This window comes from Canis lupus, chromosome 5, assembly GCF_048164855.1.
Source record: "Canis lupus baileyi chromosome 5, mCanLup2.hap1, whole genome shotgun sequence".
Classification (NCBI taxonomy): domain Eukaryota; kingdom Metazoa; phylum Chordata; class Mammalia; order Carnivora; family Canidae; genus Canis; species Canis lupus.
In genome coordinates, this window is record NC_132842.1 from 37,001,159 (window position 1) to 37,020,181 (window position 19,023).

The 19,023-nt window shown below is 44.8% G+C and overlaps 2 protein-coding genes across 9 annotated transcripts in view; one reads left to right on the plus strand and one right to left on the minus strand.

Moving 5' to 3' along the window:
• The window catches only part of LOC140633534 (protocadherin gamma-C5), a 193,312-nt gene that overhangs the window by 32,226 nt on the left and 142,063 nt on the right, over positions 1-19,023 (plus strand). Inside the window, exon 1 of one of the 8 annotated variants that reach the window (XM_072826214.1) lies at positions 719-3,352. The exons of 4 other annotated variants lie outside the window; for them this stretch is intronic. In XM_072826214.1, the coding sequence (XP_072682315.1) occupies positions 923-3,352 (2,430 nt within the window). In that variant the 5' untranslated portion in view covers positions 719-922. Of the gene's footprint in view, positions 1-718; positions 3,353-5,969; positions 5,997-6,117; positions 8,370-13,869; positions 18,839-19,023 lie in introns of those variants that run through there. 3 more of the 8 variants (XM_072826233.1, XM_072826222.1, XM_072826220.1) reach the window with 3 other exon arrangements.
• LOC140633543 (uncharacterized) lies at positions 10,634-18,728 on the minus strand. The gene is made up of 3 exons (XM_072826250.1): positions 16,351-18,728; positions 13,120-13,483; positions 10,634-11,370 (listed from the first exon to the last, which is right to left on the minus strand). The coding sequence occupies exons 2-3, from the start codon at positions 13,468-13,470 to the stop codon at positions 11,023-11,025; spliced, it is 699 nt and encodes a 232-aa protein (XP_072682351.1). The 5' UTR covers positions 13,471-13,483; positions 16,351-18,728; the 3' UTR covers positions 10,634-11,022.

Below are 19,023 nucleotides of genomic sequence, written 5' to 3' on the forward strand. Positions count from 1 at the left end.
CCTCACTCTAGATTTAGACAAAGTGAACTACTTCCAGTACCCTGAAGTTCTGTGATTTCTCTCTCACGTCTAGACTTTGGCATACTGTTCTTTCTCACATCCAGGCCTTTTCCCTGATCCACTTCTGTCCTGTTTCTTGGGAGAGCCTTTGCTATCCTTCAAGGCCAGGTTGGAGGCCCTCCCATCACCTTTGGCTTCTCCCATTATGTTAGTTTTCTCAATGCACTGGAATTCCTTGTTTGATTTTATATATTCACAGCTTGGGTGTGTGTGGGAGGAAGTGGTTCTGTTCATATCATTTACCTTGAATCCCCAATTATATGTTTAAAGAATGGGTTAAATTACAAATATTGAAACTAAGATGTCAGCTTATCAAGGACAAACTTCAATAAATATAACCTATAAATACGGCTGATATTTCTTTGTGGTTTTTAAACTGAACATTTCAAAGTTCCACCATGTTTGAAGCATATTGGTGGTGTTAAGGTTAGAACATGACTTATTGAGGAACTTGAAGTTACACACTTTAACATAGAGCAGTTCAACTGTGCTAAATAGACACCAAAACCATTACCTCTGATGAAGAGTGTTTCAGGTGTTAGGAAACTTAAAAATTACTGACATGGGTTTGTCTCAGAGGGTGCAGTAAACCATTAGGCCTCTGAGTGTCGCTGTTGACCACTTAAGGAGGCAAACGGAGCTGGGGAGCTAGTCACCATTTTCTCCATCCTAAAAAGCAAAGAACCAGTCGATCAGACTCCGGAAGTCCGAGGCTGCTACAAAGCTCACTTTGTCAGTCACCCAGCTCTGTGACCCATAAATTAGGACCATAAAAGGCTTAGTTCCTTGAGAAAAAATAAGATTTGAGTCCGTCGTGGGCAATTGGAACCGAATTCACAGAAAACAATTCACCAAAGAGGAAATGACCAAATACCTGAGATTCAAACACCGCGGAGGATTGGCCCTGCTGTGCATACTTCTGGGGATGCTGTGCAAGTCTGGATCTGGGCAGATCCACTACTCAGTTCAGGAGGAGCTGGACAAAGGCTCCTTTGTGGGCAACATCTCCAAGAACCTGGGACTCGAGCCCTGGCAGCTGATGGAGCACGGAGTCCGCATCGTCTCTAGAGGTAGGACGCGGCTCTTTGCTCTGAACCTGCGAAGCGGCAGCTTGATTACAGCAGGCAGGATAGACCGGGAGGAGCTCTGCGCTCAGATCACACTGTGTCTGGTAAAATTTAATATCTTGGTTGAAGACAAATTGAAAATTTTTGAAGTACAAATAGAAATTAAAGACATTAATGATAATGCTCCTGATTTTCTAACAGAGGAATTGGAAATAAAAATCGGTGAACTAACAGCTCCTGGAACTCGATTTCCACTTAAGACTGCATTTGACCCAGATGTGGGCATGAACTCCCTTCAGAACTATCACCTCAGCCTCAATGACTACTTTTCCCTGACTGTGAAGCATGTCTCTGGCGGGGCCAAGTACCCAGAGCTAGTGCTGGAGAGGGCTTTGGACCGTGAGCAAAAGAAAATTCACCAGCTTGTCCTCATTGCTTCTGATGGTGGCAACCCTGTCCTCTCTGGCAACTTGTGCATCCGAGTGATAGTTCTGGATGCAAATGACAACCCACCAGTGTTTACTCAATCTGAATATCAAGTAAGTGTTCAGGAGAACTTGCCAGTGGGTACCACGCTGCTCACAGTGAATGCCACTGACCCTGATGAAGGATTCAATGCTCAAGTGTCCTATATTCTAGATAAAATGCCTGGGAAAGTCGCTCAGATTTTTTATCTCAATTCAGTGACTGGAGATATATCAATTTTGAGGAGTCTAGATTATGAGGATGCCATGTTCTATGAAATTAAAGTTGAAGCACAAGATGGACCCGGTCTTTTTTCAAGAGCTAAGATCTTAGTCACAGTTCTGGATGTGAATGACAATGCCCCAGAAGTTACAATCACTTCTCTTACTGGATCAGTCCCAGAAGAGGCTACTGCTGGAAGAGAAATTGCCCTTATCAATGTGCATGACCGAGATTCTGGGCAAAATGGGCAAGTCACAGTTTTTGTCCTGGGAAATATGCCATTTAATTTAGAAAAATCAATAGACCAATATTACCGATTAGTGACAGCCAGATCTTTAGATCGTGAACAGGTGTCTGAATACAACATCACTCTCAGAGCCACAGATGGGGGAAATCCCCCACTGTCCACAAACACTCATATCATTGTGCATGTTGCAGACATCAATGACAACCCACCTGCCTTCAGTCAGGCCACCTACTCTGCCTACATTCTTGAAAACAATCCTAGGGGAGCTTCCATCTTCTGTGTGACCACCCAGGATCCGGATAGCATCCACAACGCCCACATTACTTACGCACTGATGGAGGATACTATCCAGGGAGTGCCTCTCTCCACCTATGTCTCCATCAATTCCAACACTGGTGTCCTGTATGCGCTCTGTTCCTTTGACTATGAGCAGGTTAGAGACCTACACCTATTGGTGACAGCCTGTGACAATGGGAACCCTCCACTCAGCAGCAATGTGTCAATTAGCATATTCGTGCTGGACCAAAATGACAATGCGCCTGAAATCTTGTACCCCACCCTCCCCACCGACGGTTCCACAGGCGTGGAGCTGGCGCCCCGCTCCGCAGAGCCCGGCTACCTGGTCACCAAGGTGGTGGCAGTGGACAGAGACTCGGGCCAGAACGCCTGGCTGTCCTACCACCTGCTCAAGGCCAGCGAGCCTGGGCTCTTCCAGGTGGGGCTGCACACGGGAGAGGTGCGCACAGCGCGGGCCCTGCTGGACAGAGACGCGCTCAAGCAGAGCCTGGTGGTGGCGGTGCAGGACCATGGCCAGCCCCCTCTCTCGGCCACCGTCACGCTCACTGTGGCCATTGCTGACAGCATCCCAGATGTCCTGGCTGACTTGGGCAGCCTGGAAGCCCCACGTGACTCCCAAGCTTCAGACCTCACGCTGTACCTGGTGGTGGCCGTGGCCGCAGTCTCCTGCGTCTTCCTCGCCTTTGTCGTCGTGCTGCTGGCGCTCAGGCTGAGGCGCTGGCACGCGTCGCGTCTGCTCCAGGCTGCAGGAGGAGGGCTGCTGGGCGTGCCGGCCTCAGCCTCGCAGTTTGTGGGCGTGGACGGGGTGCGGGCGTTCCTGCAGACCTATTCTCACGAGGTGTCCCTGACCGCGGGCTCGCGGGAGAGTCACGTGATCTTCCCGCAGCCCAACTATGTGGACACGCTCCTCAGCCAGGAGAGCTGTGGGAAAAGCGAGCCTCTTCTGATAACTCAGGATATATCGGAAACGAAAGGAAACTCCAGCTTACTTAAGGTAGGTTTCTTTCTTTCTTGGAATATTATAAAGAACAATTATGCTGGCGTGGCTAATATAAAGGTTTTAATACAAATTTTTTTTGAAAATAAAACAACGTGGTCGTCTTCAGTTTTGTTGTTTAAATATTTGTTTCTCTCTTCTTCTGGGCTTATGGTAGAGCTGATCTTCCTGACGTGGTTATGACTAAGTAGGCCTAAGTAACTAGTTCTATTATATAATAAATGAGAATAATATGTGCCTCTTCCTGGAGGAAGCTCCTGTTGGCATTGTAAGAATTTCCAGATTTCTAAGTTATTTTTTGAAATTGTGGCTGTTCCTTCTATCTGAATGCTTGAATATAGCAAGAGCTCTGTGGTTGTCATTCACTAATGTGTATACCTTTGATAAATAGACCTTTTTCATTTTAATTTCCTGTGATTTGAGGTTTGTTGCTCCAAACTATTTAGCTTATCCTCACTGGTACAAATAAAAAATATAAATATTAGGTATTTTAGACTCCTGTAAAATGATGCTTGCTCTTTCCATGCCGCGCCATATTCTTCATCTCAATGACATAAAAACTGTTGAGTAAAAAAATGTAAAGTTTGGTCAAATGTTTTTACGTGGCCTGTATTTCTTACTGTGTATACCTGAGGTATGCGTGATGTATGTGCTCATTCATACTGATTTCAGCCTTTTGTCTGAAGGTGGGGAGGTCAATTGCCTAAACTGTTAGGAGTCTTGAAGTGACATTTCTTGTCCTTTGAGAAGGATAAGAAAATGCCGGAGATATGTTTCAGTCTCAGCAGGACAATTCCAGACCAGCTACTCCAACAATGGAATAGAGTCCTTTCTTGAGCCAGAAATTTTTGGCTCATTTTGAAATTTATGAAATTCACCCATCAAATCACCTCAGACAGTCATCCAAAATCTATTTCATTAGGTTTCAAATAAAGTAACATATCTCTCCCTCCATACATTAGAAGGAGATATTATATTCAATAGTGTGAGATGCAGGGCCTGAGCCAAATAACTGAGAGCAGAGCAGAGGAAGGTATATTTTCACTCAAACATGCAAATACCTCACAGAAAAAGCACATGATCTTCAAAATGTCTTCTTTAAGGAAGAGTCTTTATATTAGTATCACTTTCTTCATGAGAAAAATTGCTAAATGGGTAGTGCCCCAGGAACTTCAGCTGCTCTAAGAGATTTTCTAATAATCCTGTATAAAACAAAGTCTACACAAATGTTATGAAAGTGTACAGAGAGTACAAAGACTGTACAATTTCCATCAACTTGTATAGATGCTGAAAAGTCTCAGACATTCCATTTTCATAGAAAGGATTTTCTTAAGGATAGGCAAGAATTCATTACAATAGAAAGGGAGAAGGTTAATGGCAAAAGGAAGAGAAAATATAAATTCATAAAGTAGGGAAAACAATGAAAATAAGGTCATAGGAAAATAGTCTGTTATGACTGGAGTGTAATGTGAGTTTGGATTAACATTGCAAAATAGGAGAATAAATCATTATATTGGTATCTAATTTGGTAATGCATTTGAAATAAAAGTATTTGTTTTAGTTATTCAAGGTGAGTTCAAGGATTATAAGGTAAGTTCCAAAATGGAGTGTCTAAGGACTCTCAACACCTCTCCAAGATTTACCAGTGATCAAGTCAAACTCACTATACGTATCAATGGAATAAATCAGCTGGATCTGAGTATTGGCATTATGGTGTATTACATATACATTCATATAATAAAAAGCACTGATTTCATAAAAATAATAAATATGGCATTCACAAGATTCAGCTGTATAAAAGCATGTGTACTAAATTGTCACTTTAACAAAGTTATCAGGCTGTGCTGTACTTAATGAGAAGACTACCTGTTTTTATTTTATTTTATTTTTTTAAGACTACCTGTTTTTAAAAAGTGAGCAATACATTAAAATAAGTCTAGGGTCTTGACTTTTTTGCAAAGATTGTATCTTTGAAAAGTATTACTGAATTGATAAAGTATTTTTGGAGAGAGTTAAAATACTATATAAAGGAGGTTATGGATTTTACAAAAATGTATGGATCATAGTTCACGAAAGTGTGGGTAAAAAGCCAGTAACTTATTTCATCTGCACTACTCACACCAGTGTTCACCAATACAGTGAAATCACTGAAGATATTTTTACCCCCTAAACTGAAAAAAGGTGGTATGCCTTGTGAATTTTTTAATGCAAAAAAGAATGTAAAATGATAACAATACTTACGAAATGATAAAAACTAGAACATGCCAAATATAGAGGGTAAATATGAATACTTAGGTTTTCAACAAATAAGATACATAGATTTGAGAGCTTGCTCGTGGAGGGTAAATGGCTGGACAATATGCAGTTCTCCCAGACAACCTCCGGGCGCCGCTGTTGACCAAAGGGAAGAAAGGTTCTAAATTCTGTGGGAGACTTAGGCGGTGTTTTCCTGCTTTGTCCTGCACACATAAGAAGGCGGAGGCTGCACCCACCAACTCAAGTCCTGCCCTCAAATCACAAAAGCCCAGGTGCTGTCTTTTATTTTTTTAAACATCTCAGAGACATCCTGAAAAGAAGCTTCCCGGTGAGATAAAAAAAAATGCAAAGAAGCTCCGGAAAAACTGAACTGATGAAAATTCAGGTACTGTTTCTCTTTCTGCTGTCTTTGCTGTGGGGGGCTATATCCCAGCAGATCCAGTACACTATTCCAGAGGAGCAGGCCAAGGGCTTGCGGGTGGGGAACCTTGCCAAGGACCTGAAGCTCAGTGTCCAGGAGTTGCCAGCTCGAAAACTGTGGGTTAGTGCAGAGAATTTCTTCAGTGTGAGTACAGAGAGTGGGGATTTGTTAGTGAATGGTAGAATAGATCGAGAAGAAATTTGCGGGAGGAAATCGGAGTGTACACTAGAATTTGAAATGGTTGCTGAAAATCCAATGAATGTTTTCCATGTGATTGTTGAAATCCAAGATATTAATGACAATGCACCACGTTTCATGGCAAAAGTCATTGACTTGGAAATCTGTGAGTCAGCCTTACCAGGTGTAAAATTCCCTTTGGATTCTGCACAAGATGCAGATGCAGAAAGTAACTCATTGAAGATATACACTATCAACCCCAATGAACACTTCTCTGTGACAATGAAGGAAAGTCCTGATGGAAGTAAATACCCAGAATTACTGCTGGAAAAACCTCTGGACAGAGAACAGCAGAGCTCTCACCAGTTAATCCTGACTGCCATGGACGGTGGAGACCCTCCCCTAAGCGGCACCACCCAGATTCGGATTCAGGTCACCGATGCCAATGATAATGCTCCAGTGTTCAGCCAGGACACATACAGAGTTAGCCTCCAAGAAAACGTGCCCTGGGGGACCTCTCTGCTGCAAGTGATGGCTACCGACCAGGACGAGGGTGTTAATGCAGAGATCACCTATGCCTTCCTCAGTGCCCCAACAAGTACCAGCCTCCTCTTCAATCTCAATCCAAATACCGGTGACATTACAACCAATGGTACACTGGACTTTGAAAAGACAAGTAGATACATGCTGGTTGTAGAAGCCAAGGATGGAGGAGTGCACACGGCTCACTGTAATGTTCAGATTGAAATTGTTGATGAGAATGACAATGCTCCAGAGGTTACATTGATGTCCTTTTCTAACCAGATTCCAGAGGATTCAGATCTTGGAACTGTAATAGCCCTATTTAAAGTGAGAGACCAGGACTCTGGGCAAAACAGTCTGGTTACCTGCTATATTCAGGAAGAAGGTCCTTTCAAATTAGAATCCACCTCCAAGAATTATTACAAGCTGGTGATTGACAGTGCCCTAGATAGGGAGCAGATGGCAGAGTACAATGTCACCATTACAGCCACAGACAAGGGCAAGCCATCCCTATCCTCCAGTAAAAGCGTCTTCCTACACATCACGGATGTCAACGACAACGCACCAGTTTTCCAGCAGGCCTCCTACGTGGTCCACGTGGCCGAAAACAACCCTCCTGGAGCCTCCATCGCCCAAGTCAGCGCCTCCGACCCCGACCTGGGACCCAACGGCCGCGTCTCCTACTCCATCGTGGCCAGCGACCTGGAGCCACGGGCGCTGGCGTCCTACGTGTCGGTGAGCGCGCAGAGCGGCGTGGTGTTCGCGCAGCGCGCCTTCGACCACGAGCAGCTGCGCGCCTTCGAGCTGACCCTGCAGGCCCGCGACCAGGGCTCGCCCGCGCTCAGCGCCAACGTGAGCCTGCGCGTGTTGGTGGGCGACCGCAACGACAACGCGCCGCGGGTGCTGTACCCGGCGCTGGGGCCCGACGGCTCGGCGCTCTTCGACACGGTGCCGCGCGCCGCGCAGCCCGGCTACCTGGTCACCAAGGTGGTGGCGGTGGACGCCGACTCGGGACACAATGCCTGGCTGTCATACCACGTGCTGCAGGCCAGCGAGCCGGGACTCTTCAGCCTGGGGCTGCGCACGGGCGAGGTGCGCACGGCGCGTGCTTTGGGCGACAGGGACGCGGCCCGCCAGCGCCTGCTGGTCGCTGTGCGGGATGGGGGACAGCCGCCCCTCTCGGCCACAGCCACGCTGCTCCTGGTTTTCGCTGACAGCTTGCAGGAGGCGCTGCCAGACGTCAGCGAGCGCCAGGCGCCCGCTGATCCCCAGGCTGAGCTGCAGTTCTACCTGGTGGTGGCTTTGGCCTTGATCTCCGTGCTCTTCCTCCTCGCGGTGATTCTGGCGGTTGCCCTGCGCCTGGGACGCTCCTCCAGCCCCACCACCTGGGGCTGCCTTCGGCCTGGTCTGTGTGTCAAGTCCGGACCTGTGGTTCCTCCCAACTGTAGCGAAGGGACTTTGCCTTATTCCTACAATCTGTGCATTGCCTCACAATCAGCTAAGACAGAGTTTAATTTTCCCAACCTGAAACCAGAAATGGTTCCTCCTCGGGATCTCCTTTGTGATGATCCTTCTATGGATGGATGTGTCAACAATGAAGACCCCCAACTCGTTTATGAATCAGCTTTTGCCTCTCACGTGAGTTTCTGCAAACCTACTTTTATTCTCCGTAGTGCATAATTATTTTTTACTATTGTTCATTTTTCTAGTGATAATTCTAGTAGAAGAGGTGTATGGGACGGGTGGAGTTTGGTTCCTTGATTGTTCAGTAGTCTTGGCAATTGCCTAATTAATACTTCTCAATCTGTACTGTTAACAATTTTGTATGATCAGAAATTATTGCTAAAGAGAGCTTGTTCTTGGATGCTACTTTTAATAATAACACTGCCTTTCTTAGTTGATGTGTGATACCTTTTTTAAAGCTTTATTCTTAGTATATGGTTTGCCAAAGTGAGCACTCAAGCTTTATTCTTTATAAATGTAGTTACAGTTCTACTTAAGTTAGTTTATGTTCATCTTCATCAAATATATTATAGTTTTTCATCTTTTGCTGCAATGTGTATTTTTAGTAGAGCCTTCATAATTATGCCTCTTAGCACTTCTTTGCCTTATCACATGTAGTAAAGACCAATTTGATCGCTAATTTTGGATCAATTTTATTAACACTCCATAATCTCATTCAAAAATAAATTTCCAGTCACCTGGCTGGTTCAGTCAGTAGAACATGTGAGTCTTGATATCTGTGTTGTGGGTTCCAGCCACACACTGAGTGTAGAGATTACTTAAAAATAAAATCTTTAAAAAAAATCTTAACCATTCTTCAGTAATTTATTTTTATACTCTTTATACTTTGTCAGTTATGATAAGGAATGTAATGAAACTTTTTTTTAAAGACTTATTTACTTATTCTTGATAGACACACAGAAAGAGAGAGAGAGAGAGAGAGAGAGAGAGAGGCAGAGACACAGGCAGAGGGAGAAGCAGGCTCCATGCAGGGAGCCCAAAGCGGGACTCGATCCCCAGACTCCAGGATCGCGCCCTGGGCCAAAGGCAGGCACAAAACCGCTGAGCCACCCAGGGCTCACCCTGAAACTTTTTGTATATAAAGCCTCTCTCATATTTCTTTTTTTAAGTATAGGTTTCTGAGAAGTGAGTCTAAGTTTTTCTTTTTTTTTTTTTTTTGAGTCTGTTTTTCAAAACATCGCATTTTACCTCCTAATCCCCAGCAATTTGTGAGTCCTTTGAGGAATGTGAAAATTACCTTTAATTTGCTCCCCAAAGTCTTGATGATTTTATTACTCTGAATAAATAATGGACTTTCTTGTCTGATTAAAATTTATGAATAACTTCTAGAAGCTAATTAGTATGTGAGGAATAATCTAAAGAATTGGCTATTTGGTGCTTTATATCAAATTTTGTAAAATTAGGGGCAGCCCCGGTGGCGCAGCGGTTTAGCGCTGCCTGCAGCCCAGGGCGTGATCCTGGAGACCCTGGATCGTGTCCCATGTCAGGCTCTCTGTATGATGCCTCCTTCTCCCTCTGCCTGTGTCTCTCCCTCTCTCTCTGTCTCTATGAATAAATAAATAAAATCTTTAAAAATTTTTTTGTAAAATTAGTTAATTAGTCAAAGTATTCATTTATAAGAAAACTGAAACATTCAGTAATAACATATATACAACTACTAAAAATTTTCCTTTTTTGTAGTTATTTCTAAAATCAGATCTACAATAAACTTATAAATGATAGTAAAATAATAATACCTTCTGGATGTGTCTTTATGTGAAAAAAGATACTGAAAATGTCTGTTTTTTTACAAAGTTTCCATTTAACTTTCCTGTCATTATTTATTTTAATATCAGTTACTTATTATTTTAGGCTTTGCAGTTATATTAGTGATACACTCATTAAACATTGGAAAAACTTTGTGTTTGAGTGTCTACTCTATGGAAGGTGCTGTTCTAAAGTTTTAGTGCACACTGTGAACATGATGGTCACAAACATAGCCTGTGACCTAAAATCTTCTAATACAAAATTAATGAACAAATTAACTTCCCAGACCTACTATCATATTTGCCAAGCCCATTTGCACGGGGTTAAGGATAGCTCTTGAACAGTAGATGTTTTCTTAAAAGGGAATTCAAAAGTTGCGCCAGATTCTAAAGGGTCAACTCATGTGAGGGAACTTATTTCTATAAGGAAGGACTAAACCTCCAACTTCTCTGAACTGACACTGTTTTTTCACCTACCTATGCTTTCATTCTTCAAGTTCATCCTTGTTTCTGGAAAGGATAAATGTGTCTCTTACACAGTGCACTGCACCAAAAATGGACTGTGAAAATAAATAATGGAAAAGTTTAAAAGATAAAAATTCTTAGAAAAAATAATTTTTCTTTGAAAATAAATTACTTTGGAAGGTTTATTGTACAGTAAGCTTTGGATCATGCTTGGATTTTCATTGCAAATAAAAACAGGAGCTTGAATTTTATTCTTTTAGGAAAAATAGGTTATGAAAAAGAAATGATATAAACAGGTAGTGCTTTTCTTTACCAAAAATATATTGCAGTAACAGGTTAGGACTCTGAGTGTCGCTGTTCACCAATCAGGGGAAACGTAACCAGGAATTTAATCCGAACCAGAAGATTTCTGCATCACAAAGTATTAGCCCTGTGGCTTTAGGAAGCTTAAGACTGGACCCCAGAATTCCAACATCCAACGGTGAAAGCACATAATCTTGGACCCCGAAGATCCTGGGGCTCCTCTGGTCTCCACTGAGGAAACACCCAAGTGCAAGCTATTCCGCAGCGGGGCGGTAATGGCGGCTCCTCCTTATCACCCAGACTGCAGCCGGCTGGTCGGGATTTGCGTTCTCCTGGGGGCCCTGTGGAAAATCCAGGCCGAACAGATCCGCTACTCTGTGCCTGAGGAGCTGGAGAAAGGCTCTTATGTGGGCAATATCGCCAAGGACCTGGGACTGGAGCCCCGGGAGCTGGAGGAGCGTGGAGTCCGCATTGTTTCCAGAGGTAGGACGCAGCTCTTTGCTCTGAACCTGCGAAGCGGCAGCTTGGTCACGGCGGGTAGGATAGACCGGGAGGAGCTCTGTGACAGATCTCCAAAGTGTGTAGTAAGCCTGGAGATTCTTCTGGAAGACAAAGTGAAGATTTTTGGAATAGAAGTGGAAATTATCGATGTTAATGATAATGCGCCCACCTTTGGGATAGAGCAAAGGGAAATAAAAGTTGCTGAAAATGAAAATCCTGGGACAAGATTTCCTCTTCCTGAAGCTTTTGATCCAGATGTAGGAGTAAACTCCTTGCAGGGTTACCAGCTCAGCTCGAATGTTCACTTCTCCCTAGACGTGCCAAGTGGAGCAGATGGCATTAAGTCCCCTGAGCTGGTGCTGGAGCTTGCCCTAGACCGAGAAGAAGAGGCAGTTCACCACCTCCTTCTCACTGCCTTTGACGGAGGTGACTTGGCTCACTCTGGCACTGTCAAGATTCATGTAACACTTGTGGATACCAACGACAATGCTCCTGTATTCACTCAGCCAGAGTACCATGTGAATGTTCTAGAGAACGTGCCAGTGGGCTACCGGCTACTCACTGTAAAAGCCACTGATCCAGATGAAGGAGCCAACGGAGAAGTAACCTATTCTTTCCGCAAAGTGAGAGATAAAATGTCCCAACTATTCCAATTGAATTCTTTGACTGGGGACATAACAATATTGGGGGATCTAGATTATGAAAACTCTGGATTTCATGATATAGATGTAGAAGCCCATGATGGACCTGGTCTCCGAGCCAGAAGTAAGGTACTGGTGACAGTTCTGGATGTAAATGACAATGCTCCAGAAGTCACTGTTACATCTCTCACCAGCTCTATCCAAGAAACTTCTTCCCCAGGTACAGTAATTGCGCTTTTCAATGTACATGACAGTGATTCAGGAGAGAATGGCCTTGTCACATGTTCTATTCTGGATAATCTGCCATTCACACTTGAAAAGACCTATGGAAATTATCATCGGTTGTTGACACGCAAAACACTGGATAGGGAAGAGGTCTCAGAATACAACATCACAGTAACTGCCACTGATCATGGAATTCCACCACTGTCCACAGAAACTCACATATCACTGCAGGTGGCAGACATCAATGACAACCCACCTGCTTTCCCTCACGCTTCCTACTCTGCCTACATTCCTGAAAACAACCCCAAAGGAGCCTCCATTTTATCCATGTCTGCCCAGGACCCTGACAGCATGGAGAATGCCAGAGTCACTTACTCCTTGGCTGAGGACACACTCCATGGGATGCCTCTCTCCTCCTATGTTTCCATCAACTCTGATACTGGTGTCCTGTATGCACTGCACTCCTTCGACTATGAGCAGATTAGAGACCTGCAACTGTTAGTGACAGCCAGCGACAGCGGGGAACCTCCACTCAGCAGCAATGTGTCTTTGAGTATTTTCATTCTGGACCAAAATGACAATGCCCCCGAAATCCTGTACCCCACCCTCCCCACTGATGGTTCCACAGGTGTGGAGCTGGCTCCTCGATATGCAGAGTCTGGCTACCTGGTCACCAAGGTGGTGGCAGTGGACAGAGACTCTGGCCAGAATGCCTGGCTGTCCTACCACCTGCTCAAGGCCAGCGAGCCTGGGCTCTTCCAGGTGGGGCTGCACACAGGAGAGGTGCACACAGCTCGGGCCCTGCTGGACAGAGATGTGCTCAAGCAGAGCCTGGTGGTGGCGGTGCAGGACCACGGCCAGCCCCCTCTCTCGGCCACCGTCACGCTCACTGTGGCCCTGGCCAACAGCATCCCAGACATCCTGGCCGACCTAAGCAGCCTCGAGTCTCCTGACAACCCAGACGACTCTGACCTCACGCTGTACCTGGTGGTGGCCGTGGCCGCAGTCTCCTGCGTCTTCCTCGCCTTTGTCATCGTGCTGCTGGCGCTCAGGCTGAGGCGCTGGCACGCGTCGCGTCTGCTCCAGGCTGCAGGAGGAGGGCTGCTGGGCGTGCCGGCCTCGGCCTCGCAGTTTGTGGGCATGGACGGGGTGCGGGCGTTCCTGCAGACCTATTCTCACGAGGTGTCCCTGACCGCGGGCTCGCGGGAGAGTCACGTGATCTTCCCGCAGCCCAACTATGCGGACACGCTCCTCAGCCAGGACAGCTGTGGGAAAAGCGAGCCTCTTCTGATAACTCAGGATATATCCGAAACGAAAGGAGACGCTAGTCTTCATCAGGTGAGTCAATCTTGCCACATCAAAACATAGGCAGAGAGCAATATAAATGTCTCCAATTGAATAAGATAGGTAATATATAAAGACATTTGTCTTTTAGTCTTCTATTACTTTAAAGGGGAGGGGCAAGTGATACCTCAAAAATAATATCAGTTACTACTCATAAAAGTTATTTATTTCATTTGTAGTCTTCATTCAGTTTTAGTCTCAGCAGCAATTTCTTAATTTTATACCTCTAAGCATCTCCCTCCTTTAAGTGTCATTTTCATTTAGATATTAGTGAAAGGATAGATTAGAACTGTGAAATGTGGAGCATTTGGCTGCTCAGTGGGTAGAGTATGCAACTCTCGATCTTAGAGTCATGAGTTCGGGCCTCGTGTTGGGGTAGAGATTACTTCTTTTTTTTCTTTTTTTAATTTTAAAGATTTTATTTATTTATTCATGAGAGACAGAGAGAGAGAAGCAGAGAAACAGGCAGAGGGAGAAGTTGGCTCCATACAGGGAGCCTGATGTGGGACTTGATCCCAGGTCTCCAGGATCATGCCCTGGGCTGAAGGCAGGCACTAAACCACTGAACCACCCAGGCTGCCCTATTTTTTATTTTTCTAACTAGGTTCCACACCCATGGTGAAGCCCAACACAGGGCTCGAACTCACAATCCTGAGATCAGGACCAGAGCTGAAATCAAGAGTAGGCGGCTTAATGGACTGAGTCATTGAGATGCTCTAGATGATGACTTAAAAAAAAAGAACTGAAATGAAAGGCAATTGTATAAAATCATATTATTCTGTCGTATGATGCTGTTATTGATTCTAGCTTGACTTTTTAAATTTCCTCTTTTCTACTTTGAAATTTTCTTTTTTCTGAAAATTAAACAGTGACAATTTATAAATACTGGAGGAAATTTAACTTTTAGGTATAATTTTAATAGGGATAGTTTCTCAATTGGATTGGTGTATTTCACATATTTTGTTGTTGCAGTTTTTGAGAGGCACCAGCAGTAACTATGTGATTCCTTTGGCATACTTCTTTGATTACCAAAAATATTGACCATTATTTCATTCATCTTTAAGTAGGTTGAAGGAATAATTTTAGTAATTTCTAAATTTTGGGGTACCTGGGTGGCTCAGTTGGTTGAGCATCTGCCTTCAGCTTGGTCATGATCCCAAGGTCCTGGGATGGAGCCCCACATCATGCTGAGCAGGGAGTCTGCTTCTCCCTCTTCTCCTGGTTCATGCTATCTCTTGCTATCTGTGTCACTATCTCTTTCTCTAAGTAAATAAATCATTTAACTAAATAATAATTTCTAAATTTCCTATTATGGCATCACAATGAAATCCTTCTTGATTTCTAAGGAAAATATAAGTTTCAAAACCTTTCCTTTCGCATCATGAGAGTGACTTATAAATGTTGGGTAACTTGGATTCTGTATTGATACAATTTATGCTACGTAGTAAGTAAGCCTCATCGTTGCTCCTGAAAATTGCTCTCAGTTAGCTTTGAGATGGCTCTGGGATGATCTGATATGGGGAAAATATTTTGCATGCAAGGGATATACAACACTTTTGTTCTTTGTGCCTTCCTTTAGTTCTGTGAGTTAACTAAGAATTTGTGAATGTCTAGGGCTACACAAATTAGTGCTCTTTAGATAGCCAGGAATTGTAGTAATAGATTGTGGACTATGCTTCAATTCAACTTAAGAAGGAGCATTTTAGTTTCTAAATGCTTTTTGTCTTTGTGGGAAACTGTGAGATACATGGAAAAATAGAATGTCATGTGATACAATTAGCTGACAGGGGGAAAGGAGAGAGAGGAAATATTGAGATTCTGAGGAGAGATTAAAATACTGAAGCCGGGGCACCTGCGTGGCTCAATAGGTTAAGCATCTGCCTTTGGCTCAGATCATGATCCCAGAGTCCTGGGATCAAGTCCAGAATTGGGCTCCCTGCTTAGCAGGGAGTCAACTTCACCCTCTTCCTCTGCCTGCCACTCCTCCTGCTGTTCTGTCTCTCTCTCTCTCTCTCTCTCTCAAATAAATAAATAAATGAAGTCTTTTTAAAAATAAATAAAATACTGAAAAAAATAAAATAAAAAAAAGAAAAAAAGAAAAAAAATAAGATAAAATACTGAAGCTTTAAAATAAAATTTGGAAATATCAATTGGCCTGAAACTGCATCAAGCATATTTGGATGCTGGCATTAGGAATATATTCCAGAATCAGAGTGATACATATTTTAAATGTCTAGGAGAACAGTAGATAATTGTTACACTAATATCACACAGAAAATGTATTTTTATTTGAGTAGCCACTTGATTTATTTTAGAAAATAGTATTTCTGGTTAAGTAAATTATTGTGCAACCATATGATGGAAGAAATAAATGAGAAAGCCCTTTATGTACTGATACGAAATAATTTCATGATATAATGAGTGAAAATGCAGAATATGTTATATTGTATACTTACATTTATGTATTAAAGGGGGGAGAACATTTATAAAAATCTGCACTATACAAAACATCTCTCTGGAATGGTACACAAAAAAAAGTAACACTTATTTCTCCTGGAACAAATGAGTTCATGAAAGCAGAGGAGAAAATGTTCTGCATATACCTTTTCAATTTGGAACTATATGGATATATACCATTTTAAAAATTAATAAATACTCTCAGTAAATTAAAAAAAATGTATTTCGCAAAACATTTACAAGAAATTGGTGCACTTCCACGAGAAGACCTCTGGGTGTCGGTGTAGGTCAAAAAAGTGAGAGAAGATGCATTTGGGAGCCTCTTAGAGGGTAACTTCCTGCTCAAACCAGCCATATAGAGGAGACCAGTAAAGATTCAGATACGGAAAACAAAAGCAGAAAGAGAGACCCTACCCGGCATTTTGCCATCCACAGAGGGCTTATTTCTCCTCTTGACCAAAAAGCAGAGCCACGGTGGAGAAAGAGGATGAGGCCGAGAGCAGAGTGGAGCAGCCCAGCGCGGTGGCGGCAGGTATTGTTGCCCTTCCTGATGTCTTTGTTCTGCGGGGCTCTCCCGGATCAGATCCGCTATTCAATTCCTGAAGAGCTGGCCAAAAACTCGGTGGTAGGAAACCTCGCCAAGGATCTGGGGCTCAGTGTCCGGGACTTGCCAGCCCGGAAACTGCGTGTTAGCGCGGAGAAAGAATATTTCACTGTAAATCCTGAAAGTGGGGACTTACTTGTGAGTGACAGAATAGATCGAGAGCAGATATGCGGAAAGAAGTCTCTGTGTATTCTGGATTTCGATACTGTCGCTGAAAACCCACTAAATATCTTTCACGTAGCAGTACTAGTGCAGGATATAAATGACAACACCCCAGTATTCAAACATAATAAGATTGATTTAAAAATTGGAGAATCCACCAAGCCAGGTAAAACATTTCCACTAGACCCGGCCCTGGATTCAGATGCTGGTCCTAACTCACTGCAAAGATACCATCTTAATGACAATGAGCACTTTGATCTCTCAGAGAAACAGACTCCAAATGGACATAAATATCCTGAGTTGATTCTGAAACATTTTCTAGACAGAGAAAAACAGAGTTTCCATCAATTGGTTCTAACAGCTGTGGACGGTGGGGACCCACCCCAGAGCGGCACCACCCAGATCCAAATTCAAGTGACCGATGCTAATGATAACCCTCCAGTGTTCATCCAAGACATCTACAAGGTCAGCCTGCAGGAAGGTGTGCCCCGGGGCTTCTCTGTGCTTCGGGTAACAGCCACTGACCAGGATGAGGGTGTCAACGCAGAGATCACCTACTCCTTTCATAATGTGGATGAACTAGTGGAACAGTTTTTTAACTTAGATAAAACAACAGGAGAAATCACAACAAAGGATTATTTTGATTTTGAAACTGCTAATAGTTACACTCTCAGTGTAGAAGCAAAAGATCCTGGAGATCTAGCAGCCCACTGCAGTATCCAAGTTGAAATTCTCGATGAAAATGATTGTGCACCTGAAGTGATGATGACTTCAATATTTACTCCTCTACCAGAAGATTCGCCACCAGGAACTGTGGTCGCCTTGATAAAAACAAGGGATAGAGACTCTGGAGAAAATGGAGAAGTTTACTGCAGCATCTTGGGAAAGGCCGACTTTATACTGAATTCTTACTCAAAGAACTATTACAAGCTAGTGACAGATGGTCCCCTGGACCGGGAGGAGATTCCGGAATACAACATCAGTGTAATGGCCACCGACAGGGGAAAGCCGCCCCTCTCTTCTAGTATAAGCATCACTCTGCACATTGCGGATGTCAACGACAACACGCCAGTTTTCCAGCAGGCCTCCTACGTGGTCCACGTGGCCGAAAACAACCCTCCTGGAGCCTCCATCGCCCAAGTCAGCGCCTCCGACCCCGACCTGGGGCCCAACGGCCGCGTCTCCTACTCCATCGTGGCCAGCGACCTGGAGCCACGGGCGCTGGCGTCCTACGTGTCGGTGAGCGCGCAGAGCGGCGTGGTGTTCGCGCAGCGCGCCTTCGACCACGAGCAGCTGCGCGCCTTCGAGCTGACCCTGCAGGCCCGCGACCAGGGCTCGCCCGCGCTCAGCGCCAACGTGAGCCTGCGCGTGTTGGTGGGCGACCGCAACGACAACGCGCCGCGGGTGCTGTACCCGGCGCTGGGGCCCGACGGCTCGGCGCTCTTCGACACGGTGCCGCGCGCCGCGCAGCCCGGCTACCTGGTCACCAAGGTGGTGGCGGTGGACGCCGACTCGGGACACAATGCCTGGCTGTCATACCACGTGCTGCAGGCCAGCGAGCCGGGACTCTTCAGCCTGGGGCTGCGCACGGGCGAGGTGCGCACGGCGCGTGCTTTGGGCGACAGGGACGCGGCCCGCCAGCGCCTGCTGGTCGCTGTGCGGGATGGGGGACAGCCGCCCCTCTCGGCCACAGCCACGCTGCTCCTGGTTTTCGCTGACAGCTTGCAGGAGGCGCTGCCAGACGTCAGCGAGCGCCAGGCGCCCGCTGATCCCCAGGCTGAGCTGCAGTTCTACCTGGTGGTGGCTTTGGCCTTGATCTCCGTGCTCTTCCTCCTCGCGGTGATTCTGGCGGTTGCCCTGCGCCTGGGACGCTCCTCCAGCCCCACCACCTGGGGCTGCCTTCGGCCTGGTCTGTGTGTCAAGTCCGGACCTGTGGTTCCTCCCAACTGTAGCGAAGGGACTTTGCCTTATTCCTACAATCTGTGCATTGCCTCACAATCAGCTAAGACAGAGTTTAATTTTCTTAATGTCACCCCGGAAGTGACTCCCTCTCAGGATCTCCTCTGTGAAGATGCCTCTTGGGTACCAAATACAAATCATGAAGGTTTACCATTTACATCAGATATTATTTTAAAGGTGAGCTTTAATTTACTTATTTTTACTTTGGTTGTCAATGTTTGTTAGCAAATCACCCAACTGCAGTAGAAGTCTATTTCGTATTTTGTCTTGTGGGTTCAATTTAGGAGTTTTCTGCCTCAATTATCTTAATCTAGCTTAACTAAATCTTTGACACGGGTTTTTCTATCTGATGTATGAGATTT